Here is a 23,691-nt window from a genome sequence, read left to right on the forward strand (position 1 = left end):
CCTCCTGATACTGCCTGCCATGCTGTGTCCCTCTCCCTCCTGATACTGCCTGCCTTGCTGTGTCCCTCTCCCTCCTGGTGCTTACCTTGGTCTCCAAGAACTCCTTGTCGCCCAGATGGACCAATGTCTCCTGGAGGTCCACAGGGACCAGGTGGGCCATCAGCTCCTGGCCTTCCCGGTTCCCCCTTTTGGCCTTTGGGTCCTGTAGATGTGCAGAGACATGAATATTGTGATACGCTGCGATGGTTGGAATGTCCTTCATCAATATTAGTAACTGTAATCTGCTTTCTTAGTTTTTAATCTTGAGAACAAAAAAATTAAAAGACATTTGGGCAGGTAAATGAGTAGGAAAGGTTTAGAGGGATATGGGCCAAACGCAGGCAAGTGGGACTAATTTAGTTTAGGAAACCTGGTTGCCATGGATAAGTTGGACTGAAGGGTCTGTTTCTGTTTGACTCTATGAAGGGGTGGCACAGTCGCTCAGTGGTTAGCACTGCTGCCTCACAGTGCCAGGAACCTGGGTTAAATTCCACCCTCAGGCAACTATTTTTGTGGAGTTTGCACATTCTCCCAGTGTGTGGGTTTTCTCTGGCTACTCTGGTTTCCTCCCACAGTCCAAAGATGTGCGGGTTAGGGTGGAATGGTCATGCTAAACTGTCCATAGTGTTCAGGGATGTGCAGGCTCGGTGTAATGATCATGGGAAATGTAGGGTTACATGAATAGAATAGGAGGATGGGTCTGAGTGGGATGCTCTTTGGAGGGTCAGTGTTGGGCCAAATGGCTTGTTTCCACTCTGTAGGGATTCTATGACATGACAACACGTGTTACACTGCCCCTGGTAGGCAGTGCTGAAAATTTACCTGGACCGTCTCAGACTCCTCCCTCCCCTTCCTAGATCTCTCCATTTCTATCTCGGGTGACCGAATCAACACGGACATTTAGTATAAACCAACTGACTCCCACAGCTACCTAGACTACACCTCCTCCCACCCTGCCCCCTGTAAAAACACCATCCCATATTCCCAATTCCTTCGTCTCCGCCGCATGTGCTCCCAGGAGGACCAGTTCCAATACCGAATTCCAATACAGCCTCCTTCTTCAAAGACCGCAACTTCCCCCCTGACGTGGTTGACAATGCTTTCCACCACATCTCCTCTACTTCCCGCACCTCCGCCCTTGAACCCCGCCCCTCCAATCGCCACCAGGACAGAACCCCACTGGTCCTCACCTACCACCCACCAACCTCCATATTCATCGTGTCATCTGTTGTCATTTCCGCCATCTCCAAACAGACCAACCACCAGAGATATATTTCCCTCCCCTCCCCTATCAGCGTTCCAAAAAGACCACTCTGTCCGTACTGAAGGCACAAGATGAACTTAAAACTGGATTTGTCCCAAATGAAAGAAAGTAGCAATTAGCAAGGTAATGAGATTTCTATCTTAAACCCTATTTGCTTTAACTATTCCTCCTGGTTTTATGTTCTGAAGTTTCCCCAGAATCTTTTAGCCTCCATTTATCCACCTGCTAACCTTCAAAAACACCTGCAAATGGGTATGTGATATTAACCCTTACATCTTCTCTTGTGTAGTCACTTGGCCACATACGACTTGATGTAAGACACTCCCATGCAATACCTGTCGGGCCACCGGGGCCAGGAGTTCCAGGTGATCCTGGTGGTCCTGGAAAGCCACTGGGTCCTGGGGCCCCTGAGTCTCCTCGAAGATTACTTTTATCCATTTCACCATCTGTAATGATTGTACCAGGTGGGCCTACAGATTACCAAATAATAAATAAGCCATTAATTAATGGACTCAAAATGTCATGTAAAACTTTGATATGCTTCAACAAATTATTTGTCATTGTAACTTGTGCACGTTCATAGAGGCAGTTACCCGAGGATTGCAAATAATTAAAATTTCTGATCCAATAGTAAATGGTCACTCACACCTACTTCAGTGCAGGGGGATCTTGGTGTCTCTGTGCATGTAGGTACAGCAGGTAATAAGGAAGACAAATGGAATTTTTAGCATATATTCTTAAAGGAATAATGTATTAAGGTAGAGATTAGATTACTTACAGTGTGGAAACAGGCCCTCCGGCCCAACAAGTCCACACCAACCCGCCACCCACACCCCTACATTTACCCCTTACCTAACACTACGGGCAATTTAGCATGGCCAATTCACCTGACCCGCACATCTTTGGACTGTGGGAGGAAACCAGAGCACCCGGAGGAAACCCACACAGACACGGGGAGAACGTGCAAACACCACACAGTCAGTCGCCTGAGGCGGGAATTGAACCCGGGTCTCTGGCGCTGTGAGGCAGCAGTGCTAACCACTGTGCCACCGTGCCGCCCTAATGTGATGTTGCAGCTGCACAAGACATTAGTGACTGTGCACTTGGAGTACTGAGTACCGGTTAGGCCCCATCACTCCGAGGAAAGATGTGGTTGCATTGGAGCCAGTTCAGAGAAAGCTCACAAGGTTGAGTCCAGAGATGGGGGTGTTTGTCATATGAAGAGAGAATGAGCCGTTTAGACAGATACTCCCTACAGTGAATAAGAGAAGATGTAATTAATGTATATGATATAGTAGAGGGAATTGACAAAGTAGATGTTGAGAAAATGTTTCCTCATGTGTGGCAATCCAGAACGAGAAGTGATAGTTTTGGGATAGCGTGTCGCAGATTTAAATCAGAGCTGAGGAGAAATTACTTCTCTCAAGTATCTGTGGAATTCATTCCCCCAGGATGCAGTTGATGCTGGGACATTGAATAAATGTAAGAAGGAGACCAACAGATGTTAAATTAGGAACAGGTTGAAAGGTTATGGAAAACAGGCAGTAAAGTGGAGTTGGGGCTGGGATGAGATCAGCCAAGACCATGTTAAATGATGGAGTGGGCTCAGGAAGCTGATTGGCCTCATCCTGCTCCTAGTTCTTCCATTTTAAGAATCTAAGTCCTGAAGGACAAGGCAGGAGACCCTAGCAGCATTGGCTTCAAATGCTAAAGAAACAAGGGGCTAAAAACAGTACACTTTTTCACACATTCAATTTGTGCACAATTGTTTCCATTTAAAAGATGGAATTTTGACCAAATGTATCTTTTCAGAGTGCTACCAGACGGGGTTAGTTAGTCACTAGTTGTACGTCTGTCCAAATGTGTTTTTCTTTCAGGTCAATAGAGAGGAGTTTTGGGGAGGTGTAAAACCATTAAGCTCCATTCGCAATGTATCTGCCAGCTCTCTGGGCAAAGCCATTCCAACAAAATAATTAAAAGTTCCCACAAATGAAGCTGCACAGAGCAGGGGCTCACATATCTGTAAGAACCACGGTGTTTACCATTTAATTATCAGGTTAGCTCTGTCTTCAGTCTGCATCTCAATTCCTCCTCCTTAGCTATCCCTCCTGGTTGACAGTCAGGATTAAATGAGCAGAAATTTCCTCCAACTAAATACTGGGAAAACTGTAGCCAGTACCTTCAGTCCATGTCATAAACTGTTCCATAGCTACACTCTGCATTCCTCTCCCAGGTCATTCTATGATGCTGAACTAGCCAACCTACATGCCTACCTACTACCACCTCCACATAACACACCTAACACTGAATACCTGCTGAATACTGTTGTGAGCCCTAGACTTGATTGTTCCAATGCTCCCCTATCATGTTTTGTGGGCTTTACAAACTTGACTTTATCTAAACCTCTGTTGTCTGTATCCTATCAGGCAGTACGTTGTATGTCCCATCAACCCTTTACTCACTGACTACAATGGCTCTTGGTTAAGCAATGTCTTCATTTTAACACTCTCATCCTTGTTTACAAATCTCCCAACGGCCTCATTACTCTATATCTCTGTAACCTCCTCCAGCCCGAAAATCCACCAGGATCTCTAGCATTCCTTCAAATCTGAACTTTTGTCAATTGACATTTTTAAATTTTTAACTATTCTTGGCCAGGCCTTCACCAAACTGGTCGCTAATTTTTGGGATTGCATATTTAAATCTCTGCCCTCCTTTAATTCTCTCTCTCTCCTCAAAACGTTCCTTAAAATTTCCCTCATGGGTCTTATGTAGCTCTGTGTCAAATTTTGTTTGTTAGCATGCCTGCAAAGTGCCTTGTATGTTTTATAATGTTGTTGAAGGTCATTAAATCAATGAAAATATTGCTGTTTAGCAAAGCTCACCTGGATCACCTGAGAAAGACACAAATCCAGCGACGGTAGAGAACATAGGAATAGAGATCAATAAAAAGTAAGAATTAATTCAAACATCCTGATGATAATATCTTAAAACAATTCATCAATCAGAAATTTCGACATAAATTACAGAATAAAAGTTACAAACATGAATCCAGATTGCTAAGGAGAAAAGAGGAGAAACATGGGAAATTAATTAGTGATAATACATGCTGTTCTATACTTGGAGAGGTTTGGGCACAGGAAGACTAGATGTTCTAAATGAAAGCCCATCACTTCCCCATCATGAGGAAAATTTTCCAATATCCATTCTCAAAGAGCAGCTCAACTGTTCACATTAAACCATGCTAAACCAGGGATGAGGTATAAGTTGAAAGATCTAATAAAAGTGAGGCCGGGGGCACAAATTTCACAATCTAAATGAATTCAGACCATTGTAGTTCTTGAAACATGGAAATTGGAATGGAAAGAAAATTGAAAATTCCAACACTCAGATTAGAAAGGGGTTTAATAATATCCACCGCACGTCTTGCAGTTGAAGCCAAGTTCTACCTTAAAACTTGTTCAATGAAAATTTTAAAAATTGTGGCAAGACATCCCAGAGATAAAGCAGGTAGAAATGGGGGAAGGAATGATCACATGGGTCATGAAATATTATTGGAATTCTACAATAGATAGGACATTTGACAAGAAATTGCAGTATTTGTTGATCAATAAATACTGTTAAATTTGTTAATGTTCTTGTGGAGTTTGATAATAATTTTGGTTTTCTTTTAAATGACAGCTAATTATTAAAATATTAAGTAAAGTTAAAAATCACAACACCAGGTGATAGTCCAACAGGTTTATTTGGAAGCACCAGCTTTCAGAGCGCTGCTCCTTCATCAGGTGGTTGTCAATTATACCTGTTGGACTATAACCTGGTGTTGTGTGATTTTTAACTTTGTAAATCCCAGTCCAACATCAGCATCTCCAAATCAATATTAAATAATATTGCATACATTAGTATGCATCAAATGTTTCCCAGAACTTCTAATTCAATATTCGTTTATTGGGGTATTTTGTTATTTTGGAGCACTATTACATTCTCTTTTTACAATGTCATGAATCTTCGAGTCACCTGAGTGCCATTTCCTAATTATGGTTAAAGGGTGGGGTCAGATGTCCCTAATACTCCCCCAGTGCAGCTCAAACATCAGTCAGATCACTGTGACACTTCTCCCTCCCTCCCACCACACAATCTACCAACACTCCCTTTCTCTGAGGCAGACATCAGGAATGTAAACTCTGCTGATTTTAAATGAATCCTTCTGACATTATTAAATAGGAAATTTATTTCTGATGATGTAGCAAATACAACAGAGGGAAAATGATTGATTCCCAATTCTATAGGTAATCTGTCATGTAAGCTATTTACTCCAGGTCAATATTCTATCTATTGTATTGAAGAAACTTTATGAGAACTTGCAGTATCTCCAGATTTACATGAGCATTTTCAGATAAGTATTGATTGTAATGACAGAGGAGTTTTATGGAATTACTGTCACATTATTCTAATAAATTCCTATCACTTGAGAAGGTGATTAAAAGGAAGCTGACCTTGAGGTCCTGGTGCACCAACACAGCCACGGTCACCTCGGTCACCTGGAACTCCTGATGGTCCATCAATCCCAGGGAAACCAGCGAAGCCCTGGTCACCCATTACACCTTCATAATAAACAAGAACAGGGAATGGTGACTGCAAAATTAGAAAACGAGAAATATAGTGCTATCATTTCAATATTTATAAAGAATGTTTGAACTGAGAACAGTTGGAGGAGAATTCAGAATCAAGGGTATTCAGTCTTCAAGTGCAGTTGGACAGGATATTTTTAACATTAACTACATTTGTGTCAAGTGAGTGATGCTCGTTGGAGTCCGCACCAACCACCGAAAATAGAGATGTTTGGTAGCACTGGGAAGATTCATGGTATGCACTGAGTGTGATTATGATTAGATTAGATTAGATTCCCTACAGTGCGGAAACAGGCCCTTCGGCCCAACACGTCCACACCAACCACCAACCCACCCCATACATTTACCCCTTCACCTAACACTACAGGCAATTTAGCATGGCTAATTTACCCAACCTGCATGTTTTTGGACTGTGGGAGAAAACAGGAGCACCCAGAGGAAACCCATGCAGACACGGGGAGAATGTACAGTTGCCTGAGGCGGGAATTGAACCCGGGTCTCTCGCGCTGTGAGGCAGCGGTGCTAACCGCTGTGTCACCGATCCTCATTGCAATCAGGTAACAAGAAATGATTACATAAAGGATGATGTTTGATTATATAGAGTGAAAGAAATAGGAGATGTTCTAAAAGGTATTTGTTACAGCTATGGAGAACGGCCTGAGTTAATGGATGAATCACCACAGAAGTAGAAATGGCTAAATAGAAATTTTAATTGCATTTCTTCCTGTCTACACTGTCTCTACCCCACATCATGTTTTACATCTCAATCACATTCCCTCCCAATGTCCTCCGCTCTAAGGAACACAGCCCCAGTCTTGTATGTTGATGTTGCAAGTATCTATGGTTCTGTGGGGAGAAAAAGACTTAAATAATGTCTTATTATAATTGTAATCAATCTCCAGAACCTATCCATCAAAGTAAGAATTTATTATTTGGAAGTTTCTGCTTCTGCAACTATTTCCATTTTAATGGGATTGAGCTCTGGATATTTTAACACTTGGTATTTCTTATGGGACAATCCAAGACCAACAAATCACTGAAACATCAAACCCATCCCTGAAACCTCGTGTTTTGAGAATACCTTTTGGACCTGGTGGCCCTGGAAGACCATGGTGGCCACATGGCCCCTGCTCTCCAGGGGGACCTCGAGCACCAGGTTGACCCGGTCGGCCCGGATCACCAGGATCCCCTGGAAACGGCAAGGAAGGCAGCCCTGGGTCACCGGGGAAACCAGAAGGACCTACAAAAGCAAGGTGAATGAACATACATAAAAGATTAGGAATGTCATCGGAGAATGAAGACAATGTAATCTATATGGATATCTATAGACAGGATCCACCATGTACATTTGACAAGGCTGGTGCTGTAATCTCATGCTGTATATTGAAGCGAAGTGGTAAAAACATGGACTGCAGATGCTGGAAACCAGAATTTAGATTAGAGTGGTGCTGGAAAAAGCACAGCAGGTCAGGCAGCATATGAGGAGCAGTTACTGCTCGGATGATACCTGAACTGCTGTGCTTTTCCAGCACCACTCTAATCTAAACTATTGAAGCAAAGTTCCATGGGTCTCCCTCTCCTGATCTTACTGTTCTGTCATTGTCCATGCAGAACAGCTATACAACAACATTAAATGGAGTTGAAAAGAGTGGTGCTGGAAAAGGACAACTGATCAGGCAGCATCCGAGGAGCAGGAGAGTCAACATTTCAGGTATAAGCCCTTCCTCAGGAATGTGGAGGGGGGGGGGAGGGGATTGTGAGATAAACAGGAAGCTGAAGATGGGGCCGGGGGGAGGGGAAAATAGCTGGGAAGGTGATAGGTAGATGGAGGTTGGAGGTAATGGAGGCCCATGTGGATATCGAGGGTGCATCAAGAGAATCTCTTCAAGAGGAGAAACAGTCAGAGATACAAGAATCTGCGTAGGAGTGAGAAGGAGGAAGAAAGTGCAACACTTTCAACAGGATGACGATCAACTTCACCCAGGGGAGGAAGACAGTGGAGATCTTTGGGAGGAATTTCAGGACAGCAGCTGAAGGGTTGGAAGCAGAAAGACACTGATTTTTAAAATCATTGGCAGAACGAACCAGAGCTTTATTTTAGAGTCTGGATTTCACTTGGTTTTAATGATTAACTTGTCAGTATTTCTGAAACCATGCTATTTTTTAAACTAGCGAGAGAGACAGAGAGAGAGACAGAGAGAAGGAGAGACAGGGAGAGGGACAGAGAGAGAGAGAGAGAGAGAGAGATGGAGAGACAGGGAGAGGGACAGAGAGAGAGAGACAGAGAGATGGAGAATCAGGGAGAGGGACAGAGAAGGAGAGACAGGGAGAAGGAGAGACAGGGAGAAGGAGAGACAGGGAGAGAGACAGGGAGAAAGATGGCGATAGACAAAGAGATGGAGAGACAGGGAGAGGGACAGAGAGAGAGAGAGATGGAGAGACTGAGAGAGGGAGATTTCCTGTCATGGTAATAGGATTTTTTGCATTGGAAGAGTTTTGCAAGTAGACAGAGGGAACATTGAAAAGCATGAACTTGCTTTGGGTTGAAGGATCAGGAATTGGATTTCTTTGCCGAGGGAAAAACCTAAAGCTTAAAACTCTTAGTTTCGGGGGATCCAAGATGGCGGCGACCCAGCAAGACTGAGTCCACAGTGCTCTACCCAAAACTTGGGAAAAGTGGGCTATCCACCCCCACCACACTCACTAAACCATTTATAATAGTTGTTAACCTTAAATAGTTACCTATTAGTACATTTAAATAGTCTAATACTAGCTGGAAAATGAGTAAAGGGAAGGGAACAGGCGGCTCTAAGAAAGCAGGGACCCCTCCCCCACCCTCTCCCTCTTCATCTGCAACAAAGGTGTCTTCAGCTACTTCAGGAGAGTTACCAATGAAGATGAGCTTTGAGGAGATGTTTGCCAGGTGGGAGGTGAAGATTGATGCTTTTATCGATGAGTCTCGGCAGAGCAGAGAAGCACTATCAGCCGAGCTGCAGAAGCAGGGCAGAGACATTCAGGAATTGGAGTGCCGAGTCAGAGAGGTGGAGTCGAAGGCCGCAGCCTCAGAGACTGCGATAAAATCAACAGCCGACCACATCCGTTTTCTCAAGAATCGAGTCCAGAACCTAGAAAACCACATTGATGACCTCGAAAATCGATGTCGTAGAAAAAATATTCGGTTGTTGGGCCTGCCCGAGCAGGAAGAGGGAGGTCAGCTGACAGCATTCTTAGAGCATTGGCTGCCACAACTTTTAAATCTGCATAATGGATCAGGCCAGGTAAGGGTAGAATGGGCCTACCGGGTCACAGTACGTGGGCCCGGCTCAACCCAGCGCCCACGCCCGGTCCTGTTCCAGCTGCAGAGCTATAGGGAGAGACAGATGCTCCTGGAAGCCTCAAGAAATCTGGGAAAAGATCCCCAAGCTATGACCCACAAAGGATCCAGGATCATGTTGTTCCAGGACTTCTCCCCAGCTTTGGTCCAAAAGAGGAAGGCATTCGATGAGGCAAAGAAGCGTTTAAGGGACTTAAATATCCAGTACTCCTTACAATATCCAGCGACGCTACGCCTTAGCCACGAAGGATCCATATATAACTTCGGATCACCGGAGAAGGCTAAGGAATTCTTGGACTCTCTTAAATAAGCTGTAAGAGATTGTGGACGCTGGTCTGCCTTTCCCATTATTTTGGTTTACATCCCTTCATCTTTTCTTATCTTTCCCCCTATGTGTGTATGTATGTGTTTATATATATATGTTGGGGCGTTTGGTTAATGTTGATGGGGGGAGGTGGTTACCTTATTCTATTTTACTTCTGTTTTTAGGAGCGGGGTTGTTTTTCTTTCCCCTGTTATTTTGTGGTATTATATTTAAGTATTACGTGTTGAGATTGTAATCTTATAGTTATATATGGTATTAATATTCCCAAATATATTTAGATGTGGGTGTGGGTGGGGGTGGGGTGTTCACTGTTAACTCTAGCTTTATATTATATTTGAATTCTCCTCATTTTATTGAGGAACACCTGGGTCAAGGGTGGGGCACTGGTTGGAAGAGGGTAAGATGGACTGTGGGAGAGGAAGTGACGCTCCCTGGGAACAAGGGAGAAAATCTCCAATTCGGAATGTTTTATATTTTTTATACTTAGAAAGAGTTTTTTGTTATATTGTTTTGAGTGTATCAGAGAATCTTTACTTTTGTAAATCTTGTATGCTCCATGCTCGGGATGTTCTAGATAGGGTTTCCCCTCCCGAGGGGTCTCGGATCTGTCCAGATGATTATGGCTGAACAGTCGGTTAAGTGGTGCACCTGGAATGTCAGGGGGAGTAATTCGCCAGTTAAAAGGAAGAAAATATTATCAAATCTTAAGAAGGAGAGAGTTGATATAGCTCTCCTACAGGAGACACACCTGTCGGATAAAGAACACTTAAAATTACGACAGGGCGGATTTGATCAGGCCTTTTTTTCCTCTTTTAATTCAAAAAGCAGGGGAGTCGTTATCCTTGTCCGGAAGAACTTCCCTTTGAAAATTCTAAATCAGATAAAAGACGAATCTGGACGATATATTTTGATTAAAGCCCTCATAAATGGAGAGGAATATGGGATCTTAAATGTATACTGCCCCCCGGCACACTCCTTTAAATTCATAACGGAAGCTTTTTCAAAACTGATGGCCTTTGGTGCCCGTCATACAATTATAGGGGGAGACTTTAATTGTATTATGGATCCGGAAATAGACAGGATTCCCAAGAGTGCCGCTGGAGTATCTCCCAGATCTAGACAACTGGCGGACCTGAATAAAGAATTAGGATTGGTAGATGTATGGAGATGTCTCCATCCACAGGGTAGAGATTTTTCTTTCTACTCTAATCCACATAAATGTCACACAAGAATTGATATGTTTTTTGCCCCATTGATTTTTCTAAACTCTATAGCAACCTGTAAAATAGGTACTATAGCAATCTCTGACCATGCCGCTGTATACATGGAAACTAAGGTAAAGAACAATGGGACATCTGCTCGGCATTGGCGTATGGACCCCTTCCTGATAAAAGATAGCAAATTTTTAAAGTACTTCTCCCAAGAACTTAAAACGTTTTTAGAAATTAATACTGGTACGGCTAGCAATCCGTCAATGATGTGGGAGACCATCAAAGCTTATGCACGAGGTTTGATCATCTCCTATTCAGCGACCCAGAGGAAAATGAAGGGAGAGCAACAGCGTCTGCTCGAAGTTCGCCTAAAAGCAGCCGAAACAGCATACGCTGATAGACCTTCTATCACAAAATTGCAGAGGATTACAGCTCTTAGGACAGCTTTAAACACCGCGCTTACTCAAACGGCTAAAAGGGAAATATTATTTGCGAAACAAAGATTATATGAATATGGCAACAAACCGGGTAGATACTTAGCATTTCTTGCAAAGAAAAAGAAAGCCCCTCAAACTATTCCGACCATCAAGGAAAGTACAGGTACCCTGACTCATGATCATAAAAAGATCAATGCGACCTTTAAAGAATTTTATTCTGAACTATATAGATCGCAGGATTGTGAAGATAGGATTAGGAGGATGCAGTCATTTTTTAAAAATTTGACCTTCCCGGGCCTGACTCCGGAACAGGTGTCGGCCCTAAATACCCCTTTAACAGTCCAAGAAATACTTGAGGCAATTAGGCAACTTCAGAGCGGAAAAGCACCGGGCCCGGATGGTTTTCAAGCTGAATTCTATAAAGAATTTACAGGAATATTGGTTGACCCACTTATGGATATGTATAATTTTGCGCATAGTCAGGTCTGTCTCCCGCCCACGCTGAAAGAAGCAAATATTTCTCTTATCCTCAAAAAGGAAAAGACCCAGAAGATTGTGCATCTTACAGACCAATATCCTTACTAAATGTAGACTTTAAAATTCTCTCAAAAATGTTAGCACTAAGACTAGAAAGGGTACTGCCATATATTATAAAGGAGGACCAGACGGGATTTATTAAGGGCCGCAGATCATCCAATAATATCAGAAGGGTCTTGAATATGATCCAAGCCTGTCATCAGGGAAAGATACCAGGAGTAGTAATTTCATTGGATGCGGAAAAGGCATTTGATAGGGTTGAATGGTCATATTTATTTTACACATTGGAAAGGTTTGGCGTTGGACAGGTGTTTACCAAATGGGTTTCAACATTGTATAATGACCCCAAAGCAGCTGTTATTACTAATGGGTTAAGATCGGATGGCTTCAGTGTGGGTAGGGGCTGCCGTCAAGGATGTCCTCTCTCACCATTGTTGTTTACACTGATAATCGAACCATTAGCAGAAGCCATCCGGACTGATCCTAATATAACGGCCCCGAGGATTGGTACAGGTAAACACAAAATTACCCTCTATGCAGATGACGTTCTCTTATTCCTCAGTAATCCTTTAATGTCAGTGCCTCGTCTAATTCAAGTTATTAATACATTTAGTGCATTCTCAGGCTATAAAATTAATTTTTCAAAATCGGAAGCCATGCCAATGGGTGGTCTGGCTATGATACCCCACTTAATGGACGGATCCCCTTTTCCCTTCCGTTGGTCCCTGGAGGGCTTCTTATATTTAGGTATTTTTATCACGCCAGTATTTGATCAGCTGTATAGGGCTAATTTTGTACAATTAATGGAAAGGATAAGGCAGGACCTCCAGCGATGGAGAGACCTTCCGATTTCCTGGCTAGGGAGAATAGCATTAATTAAAATGAATGTTCTGCCCCGTCTCTTATATCCTATGAGAATGCTCCCGCTGATGCTGCCAAGGCTAGCCCTACGTAAATTATATGGCTGGTTGGGCTCCTTTATTTGGAACCATAGACGGCCCCTTATTAAGCTGAAGAAGCTACAGCTTCCACAGGCAAGGGGAGGACTGGACTTCCCAGACTTTAGGAAATATCAGTTAAGCTCCCTACTAAGTTACATAGCTGATTGGGTTTCATCTGATCCACAATCAATTTGGCTGGATATCGAAGCCTCCCAAGTAAAGTACCCACTTATTAACCTTTTATTTTCAGATAAGAGGAAAATCATTACAGACCACTGTAAAAATCCCATAATATTAAACACAATTAAGGCCTGGAATATAATGCGGCAAAATGAGGGTAACTCACATAAAACATCCCCCCATGCACCAATAGTAGGCGCATGGGGATTCCAACCGGGGATTACAGATGCCACCTTTAAACTCTGGAGATCCAGGGGCATCCCATGCTTAGGGGACCTATTTAAAGATGGGATCCTGATATCCTTTGAGCAGCTGCGTCTGAAATTCGGAATACCTAATGGGGATCTCTTTCGATACTTCCAAGTTCGAGATTATATACAGAGGAAGACTACATTAATAGATAGTCTTTATAAATCAGACAGAGAACGTAATGTCTTACGACCAGCGGGGGCATCCTCCGTTAGTACTATATACCATTTGCTACATGATGGAGTCTCAGGAGACATGGATGACCTGCTTAAAACATGGGAGCAGGACTTGGGGCTAGAAATCTCTGAGGATATGTGGAATGACATTTGGGAAAATGCTAGAAGAATTGCTATCTGTAACAGAACTCAGGCTATCCAACTAAAGATACTTCATAGGGCCCATATAGCTCCGGCTCGACTGGCAAAATTTAAGGCAGGAGCATCTCCAATGTGTCCCAAATGCAAAATAGAGATGGGTACTCTTGTACATTGTCTGTGGACTTGTCAGAAAATCCGCAGATACTGGACTAAAGTGGCAAATACCCTGACAGAAATTTTAGGAACGGAAATTAGGGTGGACCCTGTATCTCTCCTTTTGGGCTTTTCGAACCTCTCATCTCTGGATATGCATGGGAAGAGACTATTTTCTATTCTCTCTTTCTGTGCAAGGAAAAATATTTTGGTGAACTGGGTGGCTGAGGGCCCCCCTGGACTTTCAAATTGGCACAGATTAATTATGGAATATATCCCCCTTGACTTCCTCACAAATATGGTGCACCGAAAGACTGAATTATTTTATAAAATATGGCAGCCCTTTTTGAATTATATAAATGCAGATATTTCGGCTATCCTAACAAGGGCTTTTATTTAGTGAAGATTTCAGACCGGGCTGCTCCGGGGCCCCTTGGGAGAGGAATCCTGCGCGAATACGGGTTTTATTATATTTGATGTTTATACATTCCGAGCATGTAAGAGACTTAGGTATACACTCTGGTTAGTTATAGGTTAGATTAGTAGAAAGTTGAGTTTTTTTTTTTCTTTCTTTTTTCGTTTCTTTTTTTTTCTTTTTTTTTCTTTCTTTCTCTTTTCTTTGTTAAATTATGACTATTGTATATATGATTTAATTGTACATCAATGTTTGTATTTGAGAGTTTTATTTATTTTTGTAAATTTGCAAAATTGTTAAATTTCAATAAAAATATCTACAAAAAAAAACTCTTAGTTTCAGCTCACAGACATCTTGGTCAAATTTGAATGAATGAAACAGTTTCTCCAAGGGAGAGAAGTTAAGTTAGGAAATAATATTCCTCAGCATTAAGAGTTTTAGATCTAAAGTTCCAGTCCAGAAAGAAGCATTTGGTTCAAAGCTGGAATAGCTGCCCGACACCAGCTGTGTAGTTTCACCATCGGCAGGGGAGTATCGTGCCCACCCAGGGTTGACACTATAAGCAAGTCCCCAGAGAGGAGGAAGCTGGTACTCGAGCTGGGTGAGTCTGGGGTTTTCAGCAGGAATGGTGAGGAGGCTCCCCCCCCCCCATCCTTTGCCCACCTCCCTCCACAAGAGGGGGCAGGGACAAGGTGGGGGTTGGGAGAGGTGTAAAACAGCCTCTGTCTGGGGAGAATTTGATTTGATTAGATTACTTACAGTGTGGAAACAGGCCCTTCAGCCCAACAAGTCCACACCGACCTATCCCCCTAACACTACGGGCAATTTAGCATGGCCAATTCACCTGACCCGCACATCTTTGGACTGTGGGAGGAAACCGGAGCACCCGGAGGAAACCCACGCAGACACGGGGAGAACGTGCAAACTTCACGCAGACAGTTGCCTGAGGTGGGAATTGAACCCGGGTCTCTGGCGCTGTGAGACTGCAGTGCTAACCACTGTGCCACCATGCCACCCATGGCAACAGGCCACCCCTCTATCTTACCTGACCCCCACTCACCTCACATTCAGCTACGCCAGCAGGAGGCAGTTAATTTAACCCCATCAGTTTCCTGACAGGGTACGTTAAAATTTCCCCCTTTCTTCTCGAAGCAGTTGGCTGGATGGTGAGTAAAATTAATATTATACAAATTCATTTAGGTATAGAACATAGAAAAATACAGCGCAGTACAGGCCCTTCGGCCCTCGGTGTTGCGCCGACCAAAGCCTACCTAACCTACACTAGCCCAATAACCTCCATATGCTTATCCAATGCCCGCTTGAATGACCATAAAGAGGGAGAGTCCACCACTGCTACTGGCAGGGCATTCCATGAACTCACAACCCGCTGAGTAAAGACATAAAGAGTATCTTTATGATTACTGACTTGGCTAAAATTCTCATACCTGGTGGGCCATCAAAACCTGGTGGTCCTTCATCTCCTGGTGGTCCAGTTGACTGAACATCACAAGATGGTCCTCTTTTACCTGGAGGTCCCGGTGGCCCACGTACACCTACATTTTTGACACAGATTTATTGGACTTACTGAGAATAATGACATTAGTAATTAAAGTCCTTCAATAACCAGTTACATTATTGCTACTGTTCATAGATATTGACAATATATCCATAAGTTATCCAAACTGCTACACAATCCTAAATCTTACAAGAGCTGCTTATCCACCCAATGGTATTTCTCAATCTTCTCTTCTTCCGATATTTCAAACGTTATGTCAGGATCAGTTGATTGAAGTCTAGATTTTTTATTTTGCTAACTGCTTTAATTAGTTGTTCAGAAGTTTAAGGGAACGATTTAATATTGCAGAGAGCTGCTGTTCAGTGCTTGAGGAGGCATCTTCTACCACACACTGACAGGCTGCTCAGAAATCTAGGGAGAATCAGCTCTCAATTGCCCACTCTCCTTAACATGTCATGTTGGGAGTAATAATCAAAGTAAGAATACATCATTGAAAGAACGAAAGATCATCAGAGAAGCAGAGAAGGCACCAGGAAAAGCCAGAGAAAGTGACACACCATGAGTTAAAAGTCCAATGTGGATAATTCACCAGCCATGGGATTGTGGCATATATTTACCTGATTCTTGACCACCATTACAGGCCATCTGCCCATCTCCATTATTGCAGCATGGAACTGAGTCCTAAAAACACAACCAAGTAGCTTCAAGCTTAGCACGAGACCCAGATACGGGTGAGGCCAAAGTGAATTAAAACTAGCCTACACTTTTCAAAGCCGACCTAGACCTTTGCAAAGGTCCGCAACATCAGTTCAGTGGGCAGGTTAGCATTAGACTTGATAAGAAAACTCTTCTCTGACATAATTGTGAATTACTGCCTTAATCTTATCATAGGCCTAGAGGATCACAAGGCTGCTCTCTCATTAGAGACCGAGATGATTGGTGGTCTGAGGGTGACCTGAGGGTCACCATAACTTAGGTGAAGGAAGAGTTTGAGAAGGAGAGTCTTTCATGGTAACCTCAATCAGGGGAGGAGTTGAATCCACATTTTGTGTGGATTTAACTTGTGGCAGTGAGGAGAGAATTCTCTTTACATTTCAAACTATCTTTAGATAAGTTTAGCCTTAGCATGAAAAATATTCTACAATGCTGGTTTTGCATAAAGTTTGGGGAAGAGGTGTGATGGAAAAAAACCCTGAATGAAGTTGATAAATATATTTTCTCAGTGTGCCATTTTCCCATCGTCACTCAGGGAGGAATTCTAGATAAATTGCTTGTTAAAGCTTTGGATACTATCAATATCACAGATCAGAGTAACAAAGGGAGAGTTGGAATTCCCAGTAAGTCGAGGAAATCGTGATGAAGGACTTATGCCCGAAATGTCGATTCTCCTACTCCTCGGATGCTGCCTGACCTGCTGTGTTTTTCCAGCATCACACTCTCAACTCTGGATCCCCAGCATCTGCAGTCCTCCCTCTCTCCTAATTCCCAGTAAGAGACTGCAAATCACCCAATGCAGTTTGCAATGATAGAACTCTCGCACAAATAAGCAGCACGGGCAAAATTAATTCCATGATTGACTAATCTGCAATCAATCATCAACTGATCCATATCATTAAGAGCTCACCTGGGGGGCCTGGAGGCAGTTCACAAAGACCGTGACAGGAAACATCGAGTATTCATGGGGTGGAATTAGACAAAGAGAAATGTGAACAAGTAAATTGAGACACAAATTAATACACAGCCACAGATTTCTTTGGTTCTACTACATAACATGAAGATGTGACAATATGCGAGGCAATAACTGAACTAACAAATATCTATCCCTGTCTCCTCCTGTGCAATGAACAGTGTAAAGTCTAGTCATATTCTCACTGATCAGTGTTAGAATTAATCAATGGAAAATGTTAGAACTGGTGAAATATCTAAATCTCTGATCAAATGGATATTCTAATTGCAGTCTCAGTCTTTGCAATGTATTGACATTTGCATCAACACTTTGCCCAATACAAGCAGCACCCAAAATAGCTCCAATGTGGTAGAAGTTCGAAGTTCTTCTTAAACCGCAAATGGTTTTAAATGTTCAGTTGGGCCTCTCAATACAGCAGGTTCTGAAATGTGGTCTTTGCCTGTCTGTACGATGCTGTATTGCGAGCACAGTGCGGATCAACAGGAGGCCAGAAGAGGAGACCTCACAATCCTTTTATGTTGCTGTAGGTGAAAGTTTGCCTTATCTTGCACATAATTTCAAAAGCACTGCAAGGTTTCTGGAGTCAATGCAGGATAGTAATGGGGCACAGAGAAAAACTGCTAAAGTGGACCCTTTCAGGGAGTGTGGCTAATGCACGCACAGATACAATTTTTCACTCCAGTAATGGAGGCAAAGCATCCATGGAGATTTGCTGTTTATTACAGTAATGGAGCATGTAAGGGAAATGCTTCAGTAGTAACACTTCAAAACTACATCAACCTCCAAAAGCAGAGAATGCCCCAATGTGCCTCCCATGGGGGCAATGTCAATATGGAGATCATAGGGATCTCACTGCTCTCTCTGCCCACAGTCTGTATGAATCACCCTTCCACTGTGTCCCAAGGGCCAGGCAGGGCAGTACCTACACCGTCTCCCCTTAAAGGTTTGTGCTTGCTTACCTTCAAGTCCCTGAGGTCCTTTCCTACCCTCTGGGCACCGACTGGTGCTTCCTGGAGGCCCTGGAGAGCCCTTTTCACCTTTCAGCCCCATTGGTCCCGGTGATCCTGGGGTCCCTCTTTCACTTGGTCCTTTTTAGTTACATAAATATAAACAAATTATGTGACACAATAGAGCTCAAAAATAGAAACTAACCTTGCAGAAGAAACTCAGATCAGTTTGTATCTCTGATAGGAGGAACAGAGTCAATCTTTCCAGTCCAACAGAACTCCTCTTTTTGGAACTATATTTGGTGTCTGTGTTCACAAATTAATACAAGTGTGATGGGCATTTGTCCTGAAGCAGCGCTGATTTTTATTTATGTCGCGGAGCTAGCGTGTAGCTGTGCTTGCTATCTGTGTCAAAGTGATGTGATTTGCAACTGTACACAGAAACAAAGTATTTCAGTGCAGTTATCTGGAGAGACGGGACTGCACTGCACTTGATGCCTGTCACATATTGAGTAAGATTAAGCCTCACCTGGAGATCCAGGAGATCCTTTCTGTCCTGGTAAACCATTGAGACCATGGAGACCAGGTGCTCCAGGTTGACCTAGAGTGAAAGGATATTGTTTCCAGTAACTTTTCTCACTTTCAAAGTAGCAGCCAAGATAGATTTAAGAACCTTCTCAAAATCTATATTCCCAGTTTAAAAGAGTTCTATCTCATATAAAGATCACTCCCTAGTTGGGAAAATCTATTGTTAAAAAGTGTGGTGCTGAAAAAGCACAGCAGGTCAGGCAGCATCCGAGGAGCAGGAGAGTCGATGTTTCGAGCACAAGCTTTTTATCAGCTTTAGCCTGAAACGTCAACTCTCCTGCTCCTCAGATGCTGCCTGACCTGCTGTGCTTTACCAGCCCCGCACTTTATTGACTTTGATCTCCAGCATCTGCAGTCCTCACTTTCTCCTGAGAAAGTCTATTTGCTACTAAAGGATTTGTGGTAGAATCAGATCAGAAGGTCCAGCCTGCCCCATCCCAGTGTCAGGAACAGCTCACTCCATCTTCCCTCCTATTTGCTGAGCAGCAAGGGGAGTTTCTCACTAGGCAGCAGCACCTTCACTTGTCCAACTCACCTCATCAACAACCAGCTTCCTTTCTTACCAAACACACCGAACAAGCTTGACGTCAAGAATTCTCGAGAGAGAAGTCCGAGTGGGGACCTGATGATTTCACTGCTTGCTGTGAAGCACCGTCACTTTGCTCAGGAACAGCATCTCGGGGCATGGTGCACGGGCACCAGCTGTGCACACTCATCCCTCGCAGACATTGGCATTTTCCATCTGCCAACCCCTCAGGAACCTCATGGCTTCTCTCTGATCCATTTGCAGAACATTTAACACGTGGCTGTGAGGCTGGTGCAGGAGGGAGGGCTTCAGATACCTAGACCATTGGGATACCTTCTGGGGAAGATGGGACCTGGACATGAAGGACGGGTTGCACCTGAACTGGAGGGGCACAAATGTCCTGGGTGGGAGATTTGCTCATGTGGTTCGCGAGGGTTTAAACTAGTCTAGCAGGGGGTGGGAATCAGAGCCACATGTCTGAGAGGTGGGGGGCAGTTGCAGATGGGACAGTGACAGGATGTAGGGAATCTATCAGGAAGGTTTCTCACATGATGAAACAAAGGGATTGGTTAAAGTGTGTCTGCTTTAACACAAGGTGTGTCAGAAATAAGAGCAATGAACTTAGAGCATGGGTCAGTGCTTGGGGCTACGATGTTGTGGCCATAACGGAGACATGGGTTTCACAGGGACAGGAATGGTTGCTAGATATTCCAGGGTTTAGAACATTTAAAAGGAACAGGGAGGGTGGAAAAAGAGGAGGGGGTGTAGCATTGCTAATCAGAGAGTGCATCACAGCTACAGAAACGAAGGTTGTTGAGGAAGGTTTGTCTACTGAGTCAGTATGGGTGGAAGTTAGGAACTGCAAGGGAGCAGCCACCGCATTGGGAGTTTTCTACAGACCCCTAATAGAGGTAGACAGATTGAAGATCTCATAGGCGGGCAGATTCTGGAAAAATGCAGATGTAGCAGGGTTGTTGTTATGGGTGATTTCAACTTTCCCAATATTGACTAGAACTTTCTTAGTGCAGATGGTTTGGATGGAGCAGTTTTTGTCAGGTGTGTTCAGGAAGGTTTCCTTACATAGTGTGTAGACAGACTGACGAGGGGAGAGGATGTGGTGTATATGGACTTCAGCGAGGCATTTGATAAGGTTCCCCACGGTAGGCTCATTCATAAAGTCAGAAAGTATGGGATACAGGGAGATTTGGCTATCTGGATTCAGAATTGGCTGGCTGACAGAAGGCAGAGAGTGGTTGTAGATGGAAAGTATTCTGCCTGGAGAACAGTGTTGAGTGGGGTCCCACAGGGCTCTGTTCTTGGGCCTCTGCTCTTTGTAGTTTTTTATAAATGACTTGGATAAGGAGGTTGATGGGTGGGTTAGCAAATTTGCAGATGACACAAAGGTTAGGGGTGCCGTTGATAGTATTGAGGGCTACTGCAGGCTGCAGTGCGACATAGACAGGATGCAGAGTTGGGCTGAGAAATGGCAGATGGAGCTCAACCTGGATAAATGCGAAGCAATACATTTTGGAAGGTCGAACTTGAATGCTGAATATAGGATTAAAGACAGGATTCTTGGCAGTATGGAGGAACAGAGGGATCTGGGTGTGCAAGTACATAGATCCCTCAAAGTTGCCACCCAAGTGGATAGGGCTGTTAAGAAAGCATATGGTGCTTTGGTTTTCATTAACAGGGGATCAAGTTTAAGAGCCGCGAGGTTTTGCTGTAGCTCCACAAGTCCCTGGTGAGACCACACTTGGAATATTGTGTCCAGTTCTGGTCACCCTAGTATAGGAAAGATAGAGAGGCTTTGGAGAGGGTGCAAAGAAGGTTTACCAGGATGCTGCCTGGACTGGAGGGCTTGCCTTATGAAGAGAGGTTGACTAAGCTCGTATCTTTCTCTCTGGAGAGAAGGAGAAAGAGAGAAGACCTGATCGTGGTGTACAAAATAATGAGAGGACTAGATAGCATCAATAGTCAGAGACTTTTACCCAGGGCAGGATTGACTGGCATGAGGGGTCATCATTTTAATATATTAGGAGGAAGGTATAGAGGAGACATCAGAGGTAGATTCTTTATGCAGAGAGTTGTGAATGTATGGAATGCGTTGCCAGCTGTGGTCGTGAAAGCAGAGTCATTGGGGGACATTTAAGTGACTGCTGGACATACACATGGATAGCAGTGAGTTGAGGGGCATGTAGGTTAAGTTATTTTAATTTTAGATTAGGAATAATCCTCGACACAACATCGTGGGCAGATGGGCCTGTTCTGTGCTGTACTTTTCTATGTTCTATGTTCTATTTAGGAAGAACAGACTTGCATTACAGTGCACACTGGCCACTGGCATTGACCGGCTGCTTTGGGGACACTGTGCACATGGACCCCATCCCCAGCTCACAGATTAGCCTGCTGTTCACTTGCTCTCATAAAGTTTCTATTTTTAGCACTGACCGGAATGTCTATGCCATCTCTGCCTTGCCTTGTCTTACTTCACTCAGTAACTTTCGAGCCACCCGAATGCCAGGCAATGACCATCTCCAATAAGAAACAACCTAACCACTGCCCCTCAACATTCAATGGTGTTACCATCACTGAATACCCCCACTATCAACATCCTGGGGCTTACCATTGACCAGAAACTCAACTGGACTCACAACATGAATACAGTGGCTGCAAGGGCAGGTCAGAGACTAGGAATACTGCAGCTCCTGACTCCCCAGAGCCTGAAATGGAATACATTCCACTTGCGCTGGATGGGTGCAGCCCCAATGACATGAATCTTGACACCATCCAGGATAAAGCAGCCCACTTTATTGGCACCGCATCCACAAACATCCACTCCCTCCACCACCGACCCTCAGTAGCAGCAGTGTGCACTAGCTACATGACGCACTGCAGAAATTCTTCAAAGATCCTCAGACAGCACCTTCTAAACCCACAGCCACATCCATCTAAATATCAAGAGTAGCAAATATATGGGTACACCACCCTACAAGTTCCCCTCCAAGCCACTCACCATCTTAATTTAGAAAGATATTGCTGTTCCTTCAGTGTCACTGGGACAAAATCCCAGAATTGTCTCCCTAAGGGTCTACCACAGCAGGTGGACTGCAGCAGTTCAAGAAGGCAGCTCACAAACATCATCCGCGATGAAAGCCTGGAGGAGTGAGCATTGAGCTGGAGTCACGGTACCCATTCTGACTTTCACGTTGGCAACTAGAAACAACAAATGCTGGAGATCACAGTGGGTCAGACAGCATCCATGGAAAGACAGCGAGCTAACATTGAGTCTAGATGACTCTCATCAGAGCTCCATGGATGCTGCCTGACCAGCTGTGATCTATGGTTTTTCTCAGTACAGATTCCAGTCTCTGTGGTCACTTGCTCCTGTATCATCAATGTCTAGTATTTCTCTGCTACCTGGGAGAATAGCAAACCATCTATCATTTGGAAAAGATTAGGTACAAATACAATGTAAATCAATGACAGGAAGGTCTCACTGCTCACTACCATTCTGTCTCATTGTTCAAACCTTGGATTGAATTAATTTTCCCAATCTTGCCATATTTTCACAGCTGACTCATCATTACACAGGTCATTTAGGGGCTGGGAGAATTTCACCCACAGTTTCCTGCCTTCTGTATCCCTCCTTTCTCCAATAAAAGTATGACATTTCTATTTATTCAATCCACTGTGATCTTTCCAGAATCTAGGAACTTGGAAAGATTGGATCCAATCAGTCACGATGTCAGCTGTCCCTTCCTTTTGGAACTTGAGCTGCAGGCCATTGGGTCCTAGGAATTTGTTAATTTTTTTGTCCCATTTGTTTTCCAGTTATTTTTCTTAAGCGATAACAATTGCTTTTAGTTCCTCTCTTCCCTTTGACTTTTCACTCTCCAATATTCTTTGAATACCCGATGTGTCTTACATTGCTGTAACTGATACAAGATACTTGTTAAAACCCTCTGCATTATTTCTGCATTATTAGTTAACTGGTCTCACTCTTGAAGGGATCAATGGTCACTTTGTCTACTCTTTTCCTTTTCGACATTTATAGAACCTTTCACTGTTTCTTCACTTCTTGTTAATTTTTACTGATTTTACTGATATAATGCAATTGTGCTTTTGTTTTAAGTCATGGTTTCTTGGTTTCGAAAGCACCATCAATCTTCTGGACTGTGACTAATCTTTGCGCCCTTTGTTTCAATTTGATGCCTTCATTAACTTTCTTAGTTAGCCACAGATGGTAAGGATCTATGTTCAAACCTTTCACTCTCTGTTGAGAGTTATGAAAGGTTTCCTCATAAAACTGCCTTTGCTTCTCTATCACCTTACTTTATAATCTATCTTCCCAGTCAGTTTTTGCTAACACTGTCTTCACACCATTTTAATTG

General features: G+C 43.5%; 1 protein-coding gene across 1 annotated transcript in view; it reads right to left on the reverse strand.

Moving 5' to 3' along the window:
* LOC132821661 (collagen alpha-4(IV) chain-like) overlaps window positions 1–23,691 on the reverse strand; it is a 266,111-nt gene that overhangs the window by 25,218 nt on the left and 217,202 nt on the right. Inside the window, exons 38-46 of the mRNA XM_060834370.1 lie at window positions 18,713–18,784; window positions 18,196–18,324; window positions 17,174–17,182; window positions 15,479–15,586; window positions 7,016–7,174; window positions 5,800–5,907; window positions 4,189–4,197; window positions 1,639–1,773; window positions 86–202 (exon numbers count right to left, since the gene is read on the reverse strand). Coding sequence (XP_060690353.1) covers window positions 86–202; window positions 1,639–1,773; window positions 4,189–4,197; window positions 5,800–5,907; window positions 7,016–7,174; window positions 15,479–15,586; window positions 17,174–17,182; window positions 18,196–18,324; window positions 18,713–18,784 — 846 coding nt within the window. The remainder of the gene's footprint in view (window positions 1–85; window positions 203–1,638; window positions 1,774–4,188; window positions 4,198–5,799; window positions 5,908–7,015; window positions 7,175–15,478; window positions 15,587–17,173; window positions 17,183–18,195; window positions 18,325–18,712; window positions 18,785–23,691) is intronic.

The sequence above is a fragment of the Hemiscyllium ocellatum genome, chromosome 13 (genome assembly GCF_020745735.1).
Source record: "Hemiscyllium ocellatum isolate sHemOce1 chromosome 13, sHemOce1.pat.X.cur, whole genome shotgun sequence".
NCBI lineage: Eukaryota > Metazoa > Chordata > Chondrichthyes > Orectolobiformes > Hemiscylliidae > Hemiscyllium > Hemiscyllium ocellatum.